The sequence below is a fragment of the Microcaecilia unicolor genome, chromosome 2 (assembly GCF_901765095.1).
Source record: "Microcaecilia unicolor chromosome 2, aMicUni1.1, whole genome shotgun sequence".
NCBI lineage: Eukaryota > Metazoa > Chordata > Amphibia > Gymnophiona > Siphonopidae > Microcaecilia > Microcaecilia unicolor.
This window is the reverse complement of record NC_044032.1, coordinates 460,027,475-460,043,022: the sequence shown is the minus strand read 5'-3', so window position 1 is coordinate 460,043,022 and position 15,548 is coordinate 460,027,475. Positions and strand designations below refer to the sequence as shown.

At 41.5% G+C, this 15,548-nt stretch overlaps 1 protein-coding gene across 1 annotated transcript in view; it reads left to right on the top strand.

Annotated features, from left to right (window-relative positions):
- TEX261 (testis expressed 261) overlaps positions 1-15,548 on the top strand; it is a 46,588-nt gene that overhangs the window by 2,181 nt on the left and 28,859 nt on the right. The window contains exon 2 of the mRNA XM_030190975.1: positions 13,650-13,729. Coding sequence (XP_030046835.1) covers positions 13,650-13,729 — 80 coding nt within the window. The remainder of the gene's footprint in view (positions 1-13,649; positions 13,730-15,548) is intronic.

The window sequence follows — 15,548 nt, the reverse complement described above, 5'->3', positions numbered from 1 at the left end:
AAGCTTAGCGTGCATTAAACGCTGCACGCCCTATTTTATACCTGTGGGTCACATGGCACTTATCGCACGCTTGTCTGTTAGTTTGTGCTAAGCTTTTAGTAAACAGGCCCCCTAAGAAACGTAAAGATTGAAATATATACTAGAGGAGCAGATACGGTGGGTAAATACGGTAAAGATATTTAAGTATGTCCAACATGCCAATGTGCTAGAAGCAAACCTTTTTACAGTGGAAAGGAAATTATTCAAAGAGGAGGCAGAAGGAGGAGCAACAAAAATGAGTACATTTGTATAGACAGTATGTGGTGGAGCAGTGGTTCAGCCTCCCAGGATTTTCCCTGCTTTTTAACAAGAAAATGTGGGACAAGAATAAGGGATCCTTAGCTATGAAGATAAAACCAAATCAGTTGATAATAGGCAGCTTAGTTGGGCCTTCTGTTCGTTATGTGCTGTCATATTCTATGCTTCTGTTTATGGTATATCTTGCTACATGGCAGTTGGTGATCAGTGCCTGCCCTGTCCTTGGTCTCTTTGTGTTGGAGTTATTTGGTAGTGTGAGCAGGCATCATGGTTCTTAGCATGCAAATGGCAAGCCAAGTAAAAAGGAACCACCAGTAAATAGTCACTGAGAAGAATTTGATCACTTTCTTCTCCAAACACGACTCAGTAACTTAGATATATCAGGGAGTGCCTTAAAATGGTTTTGTTCTTATAGAGCCTGTATAGTCAACTGGTAGAACTTTCTTTCCAAAAGCTATTCATTAACATTTGGAGTCCCACAGGGCTCCATCTTAGCTCCAATCCTGTTCAGTGTATGTTTGGCATCTCACACATTCTCTGGACTTAACTCCCTATGTATATGTTTACCTGCCTAGACCTAACTCCCTAGGTGCATGTTTACCTGCCTAGACCTAACTAACCTATCAGAAATACCAGCCCTCAATATCCAGCTAGATTAAATAGCATCTTGGCTATCTAGCAATAGAATGATTCTGAATCCCACAAAATGAAGGCACTCACGGTTTCGAAATCAGGTTCTTCTACACTTACTGCATCTCTGCTTATTCAAGGCAACCCTATACCTTTGATCTACTACTACTACTTATCACTTCTATAGTGCTACAAGGCATATGCAGCGCTGTACACCATACATGAAAAGACAGTTCCTGCTCAAAGAGCTCACAATCTAAATAGGACAGGCAAACAGGCAGAACAACTAAGAGGTAAGGGAATTAAAGAGGTGGAGATAAAAGGGTACAGGGCAAGTGAGTAGTGGTTAGGAGTCAAAAGCAGCGTTAAAGAGGTGGGCTTTTAGCCCGGATTTGAAACCGGCCAAAGACGGGGCTAGACGTACAGGCTCGGGAAGTCTATTCCAGGCGTGAGGTGCAGCGAGATAAAAGGAGCGGAATCTGGAATTAGCAGTAGAGGAGAAGGGGACAGACGAGAGATTTATCCACAGAACGGGGTACCCGAGGGGGGCATAGGGAGAGACAAGAATGAAGAGGTGCTGGGGAGCCCCACACTAAAAATACTAGCTTCCAGGTACAAATCTCATTGTCGATTCAGTGTTGTTTCTATAAACTAAGACAAATTAGGTCTATGAGATCTCATTTGACATCTTCAGTTGATCGAAAATGTTTCCATTAAATCTATCAGGGGTGCTAGGAAATGCAGTCATAGTAACATAGTAACATAGTAGATGACGGCAGAAAAAGACCTGCACGGTCCATCTAGTCTGCCCACGATAAACTCATATGTGTATACCTTACCCTGATTTGTACCTGTCTTTTCCAGGGCACAGCCGTATAAATCTGTGCAGCAGTATTTCCCATCTCCCAACCACCAGTCCCTCCTCCCATCACCGGCTCCGGCACAGACCCCGTATAAAAAGTCTGCCCTCCCCCATCCTAGCCTCTCAACCACCAACCCCTCTTCCCCCTGCCTCCCAATTTCAGTTAAGCTTCTGTGGATCCATTCCTTCTGCACAGGATTCCTTTATGCCTGTCCCACGCATGCTTGAATTCCGTTACCGTTTTCATCTCCACCACTTCTTCATGAGGCACTTTGGCTACCACTCACACCACATATCCTAATTTTCAAACCTTACACTCTATTCTTCCTCTTTTCCTATCATGTCTGCTACTCCCCTACTCCTCTCAATGAACTATTTCAGATCAAGTCAGCAACACCTACTTAGTATACCTACGTTCAGAAAATAAGATAAATCACATTAGAAAAAAAAATCTTTAGTGTAGTACGCCCTAGCCTCTGGAGTGCGCTCCCCAGTCACATAAGATTGCAAGATTCTTTAATCAAATTTAAAACAGATATAATGACCTTCCTGTTCGAAGATGCATTCTTATTAGCCAGTCATTCCCTTGCTAGGTCAGGAGCCACATCGTAGGTGCGGTGGAACGTCCTGGATAGCATTATTGTAATACTGCTAGGAATTTTTTTTGAAAAGGATAGAAAATAAGACACAGTATTGGTGCGATCACACCTTGAGTATTGTGTGCAATTCTGATTTCTGTATCTTAAAAAAGATATAGCAGAATTAGAAAAGGGTCAAAGAAGAGTGACAAAAATGTTTAAGGGGATGGAATTCCTCTCATATGAGAAAAGGCTTAAGAGGTTAGGATTCTTCAGTTTAGAAAAGAGATGGCTGAGGGGGCATATGATAGAGGTCTACAAAATACTGAGTGCAACAGAACGGGTTAATGTAAATCAATTTTTTACTCTTTCAAAAAAGTACAAAGACTAGGGAACAAAAGGAAGTAGTTACATGGTACTTTTAAAACAAACGGGGAAATAGTTTAAGCTCTGGAACTCATTGCCAGAGAATTACTACTTATTTCTATAGCACTACTAGATGTATGCAGTGCTATACAGTTGAACATGAAGAGACAGTCCTTGCGCGACAGAGCTTACAATCTAATCAGGACAGACAGGACAAATAAGGGAATCAGTAAGGTGGGAAAGAAAACAGACTTGGGTACTGTACAAGTGAATAGGGGTTAAGAGTTAAAAGCAGCATGAAAAAGGTGGGCTTTTAACTAAATTTGAAGACGGCCAGAGATGGAGCTTGACGTACTGGCTCAGGAAGTCTGTTCCAGGCATATGGTGCAGCAAGATAAAAGGAACAGAGTATGGTGTTAGCAGTGGAGGAGAAGGGTACAGATAAGAGAGATTTACCTAATGAACGGAGTTCATGGGGAGGAGTGTAGGGAGAGGTACTGAGGAGCTGCAGAGTGAATGCACTTGTAAGTCGATAAGAGGAGTTTGAACTGCATGTGGAAACGGATAGGGAACCAATGAAGTGACTTGAGGGGGCTAATATGAGCATAGTGACACTGGCGGAATATAAGTTGTGCAGTAGAATTGAAGGGGAGAGAGGTGGCTTAGTGGGAGCCCTGTGAAGGGGAGAGGGCTTAGTGGGAGCCCTGTGAGAAGCAAGTTGCAATAGCCTAAGCGAGAGATAAGAGTGTGAATAAGGGTTTTAATAGTGTGCTCAGAAAGGAAAGGACAAATTTTGGTGGTGAAAGAAACAACAGGTTTTAGTACTCTGTTGAATATGTACAGAGAAAGAGAGAGAAGAGTCAAAGATGACCCCAAGGTTGGTTTAGGGGGAAAGATAAGAAGCTCAGTCTTGGTCATGTGTAGTTTCAGATGGCGGTGGGACATCCAGGCAGCAATGTCAGACAGGCAGGCTGATACTTGGGCCTGGATTTCTGCTGAAATTTTATGGTGTGGAGAGGTAGATCTGGGAGTCATCAGCATAAAGGTGATACTGAAAACCAGAGCATCAAGGGAAGAAGTATAGATGGAGAAAAGAAGAGGTCCCAAGACAGAGCCCTGAGGTACACCAACTGATAGACGTGGAGGAGGATCCACCAGAGTATACACTAAAAGTGTTATGGGAGAGATGAGAAGAAAGCCAGGGAAAAACAGAGCCCTGAAATCTAAGTGTGGGCAGCATATCAAGGAGTAGGCGGTGATCAACAGTGTCAAAAGCAGCAGATAGATCGAGAAGGATAAGGATAGATTAGACACCTTTGGATCTGGCTATGAACAGGTCATTGGAGACTTCAGTAAGCACTGTTTCACTTGTTTGAAGAGGGTGAAAGTCAGATTGAAGTGGATCAAGAATAGTTTGAGATGAAAGAAAGTCAAGACAACGGCGGTGAACAGTACGTTCAAGTGTCTTGGATAAGAAAGGGAGGAGGGAGATGGGGTGATAGTTGGAAGGACAGGTAGGGTCCAGTGAAGGTTGTTTGAGGAGTGGTGTAACTACGGCATGTTCAAAGGCATCAGAAATTGCAATGGAAAGTGAAAGATTGAGGATAATGACAGAAGAGAGAGATTGCTGAGTAGATGGGTGGGAATAGGATCAGAGGAACAGGTAGTTTCGAGGAAGAAAGAAAATGTGTAGTTTCCTCCTCAGTGATTTCAGAAAAGGAGGCAGGGGTTGAAGGAGGGTTAAGAGAATGAACTGAGGGAAGGAGAGGTGGAGGTGACTTAGTCGAGAATTCAAGTTTAAAATTGTGAACCTTATCATGAAAGTACTCAGCCAGAGTGTAGGGAGAAAGTGAATGGGGAGTTGGAGGTGAAGCCACTTTGAGTTCAGTGTGTCAAAAAGATGTTGAGGGTTTGAGCCAAGAGAGTTTGTCATCTGGATGTAGTAGTCCTATTTGGCAAGTGAAAGAACAGACTGGAAGGAGGTCAGCAAGAATTTGAAATGTATGATGCCAGCATGGGATTTCAGCCAAAGGCGTTCAGCAGATCAGGCACAGGAACATAGGTAGCGGATGTGGCATCTGTGTTTAAAAGTGGTTTTGCAAAGTTCCTGGAGGAAAAGTCCATAATCTGCTATTGAGATAGACATGAGGAAAGCCGCTGCATGAATCTTTGCTACTGGTTGGGATTCTTTCAGGTACTTGTGACCTGAATTGGCCACTGCTGGAAGCAGGATACTGGACTAGATGGACTATTTGTCAGACCCAATATGGCTATTCTTATGTTCTAACACTATCACTTTTCTGCCCTAATGGAATTCTTTTCAATGAATCTATATCATAAATTTTATATGTATCCACTCAGACAGACCCCAATGGGTGATGTAACAAATAATAAAGAAACTCAACTTGAAACTTGAAGAATTTCTTGTTAGAATTTCTTATACCTTTCCAGTAGTGGCTCAAGGTGAGTTAGATGCAGTCATATTTCCCTGTCCCCAGAGGGTGTACAGTTTGTATCTGAGGCAGTAGGGGGTTAAATGATTTACCTAAAGTCACATGGAATGGCAGGACAATTTGAACTGTGGCTTCACTATTTCTCAGCCTGCTGCTTTAGCTGCTAGTGGACCTCCTGTACTGACTATTATTTTTTAAGTTCTATGATATGTTGCATTGTTTCATGTGCCCAAGGGCTCTTTGAGAGAGACAAGCTGCTTAGAGCAGATGTGCTAAACAATGTGGAGCAGATGCTGTAGAAGGGAGGGGGAAAAAACAGTTGTGCTTGCCAGCCAGTAACCATCGTGAATATTCAGACTTCCATAAAGTTGTGGATCAGGCTGAGAAATCTTTGGATTATATAGATAAGTTAAATTATGGGACACATTTTCAATGATGGAAAAAAATTGTTAACTTTGTAACAGCAGGAGATAAATGTCTTGTCTATAAAAGAAAGAGACAGAATATGTATATGGCCTTTAACTGCAGTGTACCTGAAATTGTGTACTAACCTTCTCAATAAATTGAGATTCCTTAATATCTATTGAAATGTTTTCTGGTGACATGGTCTCAGTATTTATGTTCAGTACCTTGCAGTCATACTCTTGCACATTTTCACATTCTGTTGTAGAAGAGCATATTGTGTAGATCAATGAAACCAACTCCCGCTTGAATGCATTTTTAAAAATTATTTCCAGTTTTATAATCGCATCATTCAGAAGTGAGAAGAAATAGCAACAATATCTAGGAAATAAGAGATATTGGAAAGAAAAATGTACTGATTCGTCCACAATAAGGGTGGGGCATTACTACTGAAAAATAATCCCAAGGAAATCAAATCATAACACTTCCAAAAAAACTAATTCTGGTGTCATCCTACAGATTTTTTTTTAAGTCATTTATTTATGCATTTTGCAAAATTATACAAAACCAGGTTTAAACTTTGCTTTTCTCCTAAATACAACATTCTAACAAGCATACACAGTCTCATTTTCTGATTCTATAACCATAATATGTCTTCTGGTATTTCACTTAATATCCCCCCTTCCCTTCCCCTAACCGAATATGTGGCATTAGGATTCCACAGAGGTTGCCCTCCAGGCTGTGTAGGATTCCCAGGTCTTTTGGTACTGAGCCATACGTCCTGTCCTCATGGCTGTGAGTTTAGACATTAATTGAATGTACTCCAATTTTTCTAACACGGCTGACATGTCTGGCAATCTCGGCTTCCTCCATGCTGCTGCTAATACTAATTTGCCCACCACAAATGTTTGTGTGGCAAATTGATGTATATGCCGTGATACCTTGGGCGGCCGAAGATGCAGCAAACAGTATTCCATTTTCTGTTGATATTGTATAGCAGTCACTGAGCTGATAAAGTCTATGATGCTTGCCCAGTATCTTTGTGCATATACACATGACCACAAAACATGAGACATATCACCATCATCCCCACAGTCTCGCCAACAGCTTGCCGAGCTTAATTTGAACATTTTAGCCAAGCTGCTGCGTGTATAATACCAGCTATATAATATTTTATGTCCATTCTCCACCATCTTGCTGGACACCGATACCCGGAGCAGGGACTTAAACATCTGTGCCCATTGTGGGGGGTCATATGTTATTCCTATTGCTAGCTCCTTTTTTGTGTATAATGTTCTACTGGACACTCCCTTGCCAACAGAGCTCCATAGATTCTAGTGATGCACCCTCGACCACCCCCTCCCGTCATCCCCTTTTCCAGTTGTGTTTCTGTTAACTCAAGTTCCTCTTCCGCTATTTGTTTAAGAAAGGTTTGCACCCTATGGTAGTGAAAAGCCTGTAGCGGGGAAAGCCCATATTCCTTTTTATTTTATTTTATTTTATTTTATTATTTTCAAATTAAATTGACAAGCAGTTTATTACATTGTCTTGAAACTCAGCATCATAATGTTATATAAAGTAAATGGATACAAATCAAGTAAAAAAAAACCCAAAAGAAAATATTCCCACCTATTTACCGTCAGTATCCACTAAACTATTAGTCCATAGCATTCAAGTAATTTGCTTCCTTAGACCACATGTGATAAGGGGGGGACAGGCAAAAATAATAGAGAAGTTAATTATATTCAATTTTTTAACGAAGAACAGATGCAAATCCCAATCTCATATTTTATCAAGCTTTTTAGAATCTAAGAAGACTCTCAACTGGTCAGCCGTGAAAAAAACATACTTTGTTGAACCTAACCAAACTATACATTTACATGGATAGGCCAGTAGAAAAGATCCTCCCAAGTCCAAAGTTTTTTGTTTCAGTTCCAGAAAAGACTTTCTTCTCTGTTGAGTGGATTTAGTTACATCTTGAAACATCCAAACCTTGGCACCCGCAAATAAAGTAGCAGAGTTCCGAAAGTAGAGACGTAAAATTGCATTAAGATCTTGCTCAAAGGTAAATGAAATTAATAAAGTCCTTCGCTCCGTATTAATATCCAAAGTTTGTTCTAATATTTCAGATATATTCGCCAAATCCAAACTTTTCTCTCCTAGACCACCTGGTTCACTCAAATCCTTTCCTTTCTTTTGGGGTAAATAAAAAATTTTGTTTATAGGGGGAAAACCTTCCTGGGGTAACTTCAATATCTCAAAAGAGTATCTTTTAAACATGTCCAAAGGTGATATCCCTGGGAGTCTTGGGAAATTCAAAACCCTTAAATTTAGGCGCCTGTTGTAATTCTCAAGTTGTTCTAATTTGTTATGGACATACAATTTGTCTTTTACAACAGTTGCCTTAAACTCAATAAGTTGTTCTGATTTTTGCTGCAGATCTTTAACTTTATCTGAGAGTTCAACTTGGATCTTCTCTACTGAATCTTGAAGTTCCCCAACTTTAGTGGTTAAAATTGTAACCTCACCTCGAGACTCCTGTAAAGAAGCCTCCATTTTCTTCAATACCTGCCAGATAGTCTCCAGATTCACCTCCGCTGCTCTTCCTACGTTCCCCCCCAATACTGGGGAGGCTTGTTCCAGGAGCTTCTGTTGCTGCTCGAGGTCCCGCTCAGGGTTCTTGCTTCTCACACTTCCGGTGGAGCTCGAATCTCCCTCTCTTGCTGCAAACGCTGCTGGATGCGGAGGTATTTTCGAAGCTGGGGGAGGGGATAATGATGTTTCATTGGCCCGTAGAGAGTCCTCTTCTCCCGGACTCTCTAGCGCGGGTCCCGTCCCTCTCATTCCGAGTTGGGATCCAACGGTTAGGTAACGCTCGAGAGTCGATTGGAGTGGGGTCGAAGATGAGGCAGGCGGGATTCCCATCCTCGTCGCGCCTTTCCTCTTTGTGTGCGGCATTTGTTTAGCGATAGCAGAAGAAAAAGAAAAAAAGAAGCAAAATGTCCACAAAGAGGCTCCGGAGATCTAAGAGCGTTTCCCCAAACCGCGGGTTGCATTCGCCATCTTAACACGCCCCCCCATATTCCTGACATAACTCCTGGTATGTAGAGGTCGTGTCTTCATTACACATTTGTCCCAATTCACATAACCCCATTTCTTCCCAATCCTTATATATGCTATCGTATCTTCACAGGCCAAATTGGGGGGCAAATCTAAGGTAAGTATGTTGAAAGTAAGTGCGCTCTGGAAAGAACTGCTCCCTGATCTTGCTCCAAACTGCTAAAGGCCATTGTAGGAGAGAGGGGCTTCCTTTAATTAACTCCTTAAGTGTGCGTTTAGGCAACCATGGAATTGCTCTAAGTGGATACGGGCTTAGCCAATGTTGTTCTATGCCAACCCATATCTTCTCTGTGCTCTGGTACCAATTTGCCAATAGTCTGAGGTGTGCCGCGCAGTAATAATCATAAAATGAGGGGACTCCCATACCCCCTTTATCTCGAGGTTGATACATCGTATCGCGCCTTACCCTGGGTGGTCTTTTTCTCCAGATAAAAGAGAAGACTTTGCCTTGTAAGCCCCGAAAGAAGCTATCTGGTATCTCTATTGGTAATGCCATAAACAGAGCAGTTTCGGAAGTATGACCATCTTAATAGCATTAATTCTGCCTACCCATGATAATGTCAATCCCTCCCATCTTTCTATTTCCTGAAATAGTTCTCGCACCTTCCGAGGGAAATTATGTTCAAATAGGTCTTCTACCCGGTGAGGTATATTTATCCCCAGATACCTAATATATTTATTAGCCCATTTATAGGGGAATCGTTTTTTCAAAAGGGTTAAGGTAGAGTTTGGTATGTTTATGTCGAGTGCTTCAGATTTGTCAAAGTTAATTTTAAAGCCCGACAACTCGCCATATTTTTGTATCTCTTCTCCCACCACCGGTAGGGCTACCTGAGGGTCCTTTAAAGTAAGCAAAATGTCATCGGCAAAGAGGAGTATCTTAGTTTCTATGCCCCCTCCCCGAAGGCCCCTAATCTCCCCATTCCCTCGGATTCTAATAGCCAATGGTTCCATCACCAGAGCGAACAGTAAGGGCGACAATGCGCACCCCTGTCTGGTGCCTCTGTGTAAGGGAAACGGGCGCGTCAGCGTCCCGTTGATGCGTACTGCTGCTGATGGGGTCTGGTAGATAAGATGTAACCACTCCGTGAACTTCCCTTCTATGCCCATCTTTTCGAGCACACCAAAAAGAAAAGGCCAGCTGACTCTGTCGAAGGCCTTTTCTGCGTCTAAAGATAGTATACATAGTTGGGAGTTAAGTATGTGGGCCCATTGGATCACCTGTAGTGTTCTCCGGATATTATCGAACGTCTGACGGGTATGGACAAAGCCTGCCTGATCTTCATGTATAAGCTGTGGGAGAATTTTCTGGAGTCGTGTGGCCATGATCTTTGTAAATATTTTATAGTCCACCCCTAATAAAGAAATAGGTCGATATGAACTGCATAGTTGGGGGTCTTTGCCTGGTTTAGGCAAGACCGTAATCGTGGCCATATTCCATGTAGAGGGCAAGCTCGTGTTTTTATCTAGTGAGTTAAACACTTGTAGTAGCCATGGAGCGAGTAGCTTTACGTAAATTTTATAGAATTTGGGAGTGAACCCGTCTGGTCCTGGGGCCTTGTCCGGGGATAATGCTCGAATCGTCTGCTCCACCTCCTCTAATGTGATGGGTATGCCCAAGGTTTGCACGGCCTGTTCCGGTAACTTCAGGAGGTCTATACCCGCCAAGTATTCCCTTATTTCCTCTTCTCCGACTCCCTCCTCTGCCCTATATAAGTTTTGATAGTATCTTCTGAATGCCAATTCTAGGAACTCTGGCTCCGAGTGTACCCCTCCCCCGGCATCTCTAAGTCCCCCTATCATATTCCTATTGGTATGTTGTGCTAATTTGTGGGCCAGTAGCCTGCTTGGTTTGTCGCCAAATTCAAAATGTGTTTGGCGTACTCGCTGTAATTTTTCCACTATTTCGGCTAGTTCAAGCTCCTGCAGCTGAGTACGTAGTTCATATGCCTGTCCCCTTAATTTTAACGGGTTTTGGGCTGTCCCCTCATCCTACAGATTTTTCAGTCTGTTTTCATAGACACTTCACTGTAATCACTACGTACATTTTTATGCTTTCAAGGATTACACTATTTCGTTTACACTATTTTTTGTTTTATCTAAGATGAGGTATTTTCTCCAAGTTACAATGGTCACACATCCTCAGCTGTGACCCCTGAAAAATGCATAACAGCCGAAACATGGACCATGTTGGGTCCAGGTGATTTAGGTGACTTTATAAGGAGAATAAACTTGTTGGAAGATATTTGACTTCTGTTCGTTCTTTGGGACATTCCTGCACCCTGTTTGCTGCTTGTTACATTCAAAGGTTTTATACTTTTCTTTATAAGAGCTATATGGGGGTCAGAAAATTAAATATGATTTACCCTCAAAAAGAACAGAATTACAGGGAAAATTTAACAAAAGGCTCGCACCAAGCGCATTTGTCTTCTGTGTTGCCCTTGATAAGTCAGGAAATACAGGAATTATAGATCCCAAAACTACTGTTGCATATACTTAAAGAATAAACCCAATACAAAGTTACGGTCCATTTCCAATGCAAATGTCTCTACCAAAGTCATTCTCTGGGTTATTTCTTCAATCGAAGACTTCAAAAATTGTTCAAATCCAGTGTCTTAAAATCATCATTCCAGTCTTCCTGATCACCTTTCCCTGGTACAGATATATAATAAGCTCTTACAATAGAAGGCATAGTTAGTTAGTAAATTGTAATACTACTTCCCTCAGATATTTCCTCAACATATCCATCGGTATAAAACTAGTCTTAACCTTGATGGACAATTGATTTAATTGCATGGAATGAGCAGCAATTCCTTGAGTTTTCTCCATTAACTTTATCCACAAGTTATAGTTATTAAAGAATAGTTACCAGCCTGGATGAAATACCACAGAGACGCCAAAGTCACAACTGCACATCTTGCAAATCTCCACAAACCAGGAGGAAGTTTTTCCAGACGTTCACTCACTTCTCCCTCAGAGTGTCCACCAAATGGTACAACCAAAGGTTTAGGAGAGGACTTTGCAGTGGGAGATCCCTGTGACTCAAGTAACAGCACTTCACCCACTCCGGAGGCCGAACTCAGTGCTCCTCCAATGTAGGTTCCACATCCAGGTTGGGGGGGGAGCCATCCTCAACTCAGGGCTGAAAGAAACCACGTTAATGCTAAACTCCCAAGCATCACCGTTGGAAGTAGGATGCATTCTGGAATTAGCAACAGGGGCTCGAAACCCCTCCAAAGGTGTTTGCCACAAAGCAGGGGGACTGTCCAGTTGTAGAGAGATACACCCTGGATTTACCCCTTCTTTCCCCCCTTATTCTCATGAGGTAAGAGTGCGATTTCAGCAGAAAAACTAAGAGGAGTTCAGAGTCTCTGATAAATGCCATCATGGCCACTCCCCCCTCTCACTTAAATGCATTTCGAATTGTATTTTTAGCAGAATGTGTAAAATATACAAAGGTGTGTGGAGACTTTTTCAAGGCAGTGTGGGGGTCGAAGCAGAAAGGCTAGCCTCATTACTGTGGGTTGTGTGTGATTGTTAATGGTCGATCAATGCAGGGAGGGATTGAATGCAGGTGTTAACTTGTGCCAAAGATATGGCCACAAGTTGCATTAAAATATATAGTAATGAGGCCATTAAATATTCCGGGTGATGCACAGAAGGAAATTGGGTGTGTCCTGGGCAGTGTAAAAAGGTTAGCGGAGAAGATTTAATTCCAGTTTTGACATCATCTGCAACCAGGGGGAGTACTTGCAAGTTTAAAAGGCTGATGGGGGTGGTAAAAGGGCTTGTGCACATGTTGGAACAAAAATAAGTGTTGGCACACATTTGCACCTGTTCTGTGCATAAATATCGTCTTTGCAAAATAATTTTATGCAGTACATTTTTGCATGGTTAATGTGCTCAGAAGGACGGATGCTGATGTGTGCTGACACGTTTTTGTTCCAGTGTGCTTACAAGAAACCAATCTTACCTGTAAAACCTTTGCGTGCATGCGTGCAAATCAGGGGGAGCCTGCCAGACGCAATTTCTGTGTGGATAAAAATTTGCATACACTTAGCTTGCTGCATGACATGGTATTATGCTAGCGGTAGAAGCAGACATCTGCATGTGGCTTTCTTTATCGGCGTTTATATAAATACTGAAATCAAGATGTTGCATACTTATATTGCTTTGAGTCATCCTGTGTTTATGTTCCATTCATCTGCCATATAACTTATGGATCAGAAGAAAACGAGATGTGACTTTGGATTAAATATCCACTTTTTTAAATTATTCTGGGCTCTATATGCCAATACTGGTGTCATGCTCAAAATACTTTTAACTTATCACCAGTGTTCATACTTTCCCTACTCTAAAATTAATTATATTTTTAATTGTATGGTGCTCAGTGTAAATAAAGTGCAAGCCACATGAGGTGCAATCAACTTTTACTGAACTAAGTAACGTTGGTGATATTTTCCTCCTGTGCATCTGTGATTAAAAAAAAAAAACCCTCTCTCTACCAACTTGCTTCTCTTATAATATTGCATGTTATTTACACCAAAGTTACTTACCAACAGACACCACCACCCCTATGGACATTTGAGCTAAGTGATTATATAAACATTTTTTCTGGAGTATAAAGGTAGACTAAAGAAGAGTGGTACAAGTTCATCTTAAAATTACTGGTACATAGAAAACATCTGTAAGAAAATCATAGGAATCAAAATTGATACTCTGGCAAGAGATAGGAGGCAGGGGGTTGGTACAATGATGGACTACACAGTGCAGTAAAAGGTGATTGCACCTCTTGTGACATGCACTTTATTTACACTGAGCACCATAAAAATTTAAAAATAAAATTAACTTTAAAGATTAGGGAAAGTATGAACACTGTTGATAGGTTAGTAGTATTTTGGATTAAATATGCCTTTAACCTTTTTTTTTTTTTCCTGTTAGCGGCTGGTTTGTACTACTTGGCAGAATTAATAGAAGAATATACAGTAGCAACCCGAAGGATAATCAAATATATGATAGGGGTAAGTCCTTTTGGTGTCCCTGAAAGACTTTGAAAAGAAGTTTACATATAATGCATGGCATTGCAAATCCTAGGTGTCAGGTTGCCATGATGCCTAGAAACTGGACCCTGGTGCCTAGGATTTTGTGTCCTCTAGCCTTGACTTTTTCCCCCACAGTTCTGTACTGTTCCATTGGGCACTCAGTGAATATGAAGGTGCAGGATGAGTTTGTTGATCTCATGGTTTCAAATATCTTGAGACTTCAGACAGCAAGAGCTCCTGTACTGTACATCTTAGATTTACTGAGAGCTTTGCAGCAGTGTGGTGCAGATGCAGGAACGGTCCTTTTTTTGCCATCACTGCACAATTGGCTTAGGTACAATCCTTTTGGCAGGGATATATCTAGACTGCAGTTGTACATACCCACTTTGGGCCTAATGCACAGAACTGTCATAGCTGTGGAAATAGAGAGGCTTAAATTCTCCTCAAGTAACAGTGGTGTGGGGTAGCAGGCATCCTGAAGCATTTCATTTCACTATTATTTATATTCCATATAATCTTACTAAAGTGTATTATATGACCCATGGCATACATACCTGCTGAAATGAGGATAACCAGAGTACAGATTATATCACAGTGGAGGGTGGTGCAATATGTTAGAGGGAGCATCGAGTCAAACAGAATAAAAGTTCTGCAGGAAACAGTGCACCAGGACATTTTTATGGATAGAAATTCCATATGAGAAGGGAAAGAATAGTGGGGTAAGAGAGCTAAGAAATTTGGCAATAACAGTGGGTGACTTCAGTTATCCCAGTATTGACTGGATGAAATCATCAGTAATACCAAATACCACAGTCAGTAGGAATTGTGACCACGCTTGGTATTTTAATAAAGGCTTACATTTTGTCCTCAGGTTGCATCAGGGTAAAAGTTCATAAACTGGGGGGAAAAAAAGGATTAAAAAAAAACAAAATACAAATATGAAAACAGTCTCAAAAACTCATGACTATCTTGTGAAAATCAAAATGTACAAATAACTGATAACAAAAATCTAAAGAATGCATACACAAAAAGATGATAAACTGAATTGAATGCTTTACAATCATAAAAAGTTATGAATTCCAAAATATACAAATATTTAAAAAGTAATACCATACTCACAAAAGAACAGATCACATGTTTATCAGAAATCTGCTGTTGCTTACAGTGAAAGCTTGCAAAAGTAGTAAAGTGGAACTAAAACATGAGTGGTCTCTAAACATGGGCGGGAGTGGAGCACCCCCTTGGTGGATCTTTAGACATTCATCTCAACAACAAAGTCCCTCAGTTCTGCTCCAGTCTCAGGTCACATGGCAGACTAGTGTCAGATGCCTTTCTCCTGCATTTGGAGGGGAAGGTCTTCTGTATGCGTATTCTCCCATACCTCTCATAGAGAAGACTTTGCTGAAACTTAGGCAAGATCAGAGCACCATGATTCTGATCACTCTTTACTGGCTGTGGAAGATCTGGTTTCCTCTTATATTGGAGTTGTCCTCAGAAGATCTGTGGAGATTGGACTGTTTTCAGATCTTCATCACGTAGAATGAGGGCTCCTTTCTGCATCCCAATCTCCAATCCCTGGCCCTCACAGCTTGGATGTTGAGAGTGTAGAATTTGAACCCCTGGGATTGCCTGAAGGCGTCCCACGTATTTTGCTGGGTTCCAGTAACAATTCCACTGCAAGCATAGTGTTAAGTAGAAGAGGTTTGCCGTCTGGTGTGAGGGCAAGGCTTTGGATCCCTTATCTTGCCCTACACAAAAACTGCTAGTATACTTCCTACACCTCTCTGAGTCTGGATTG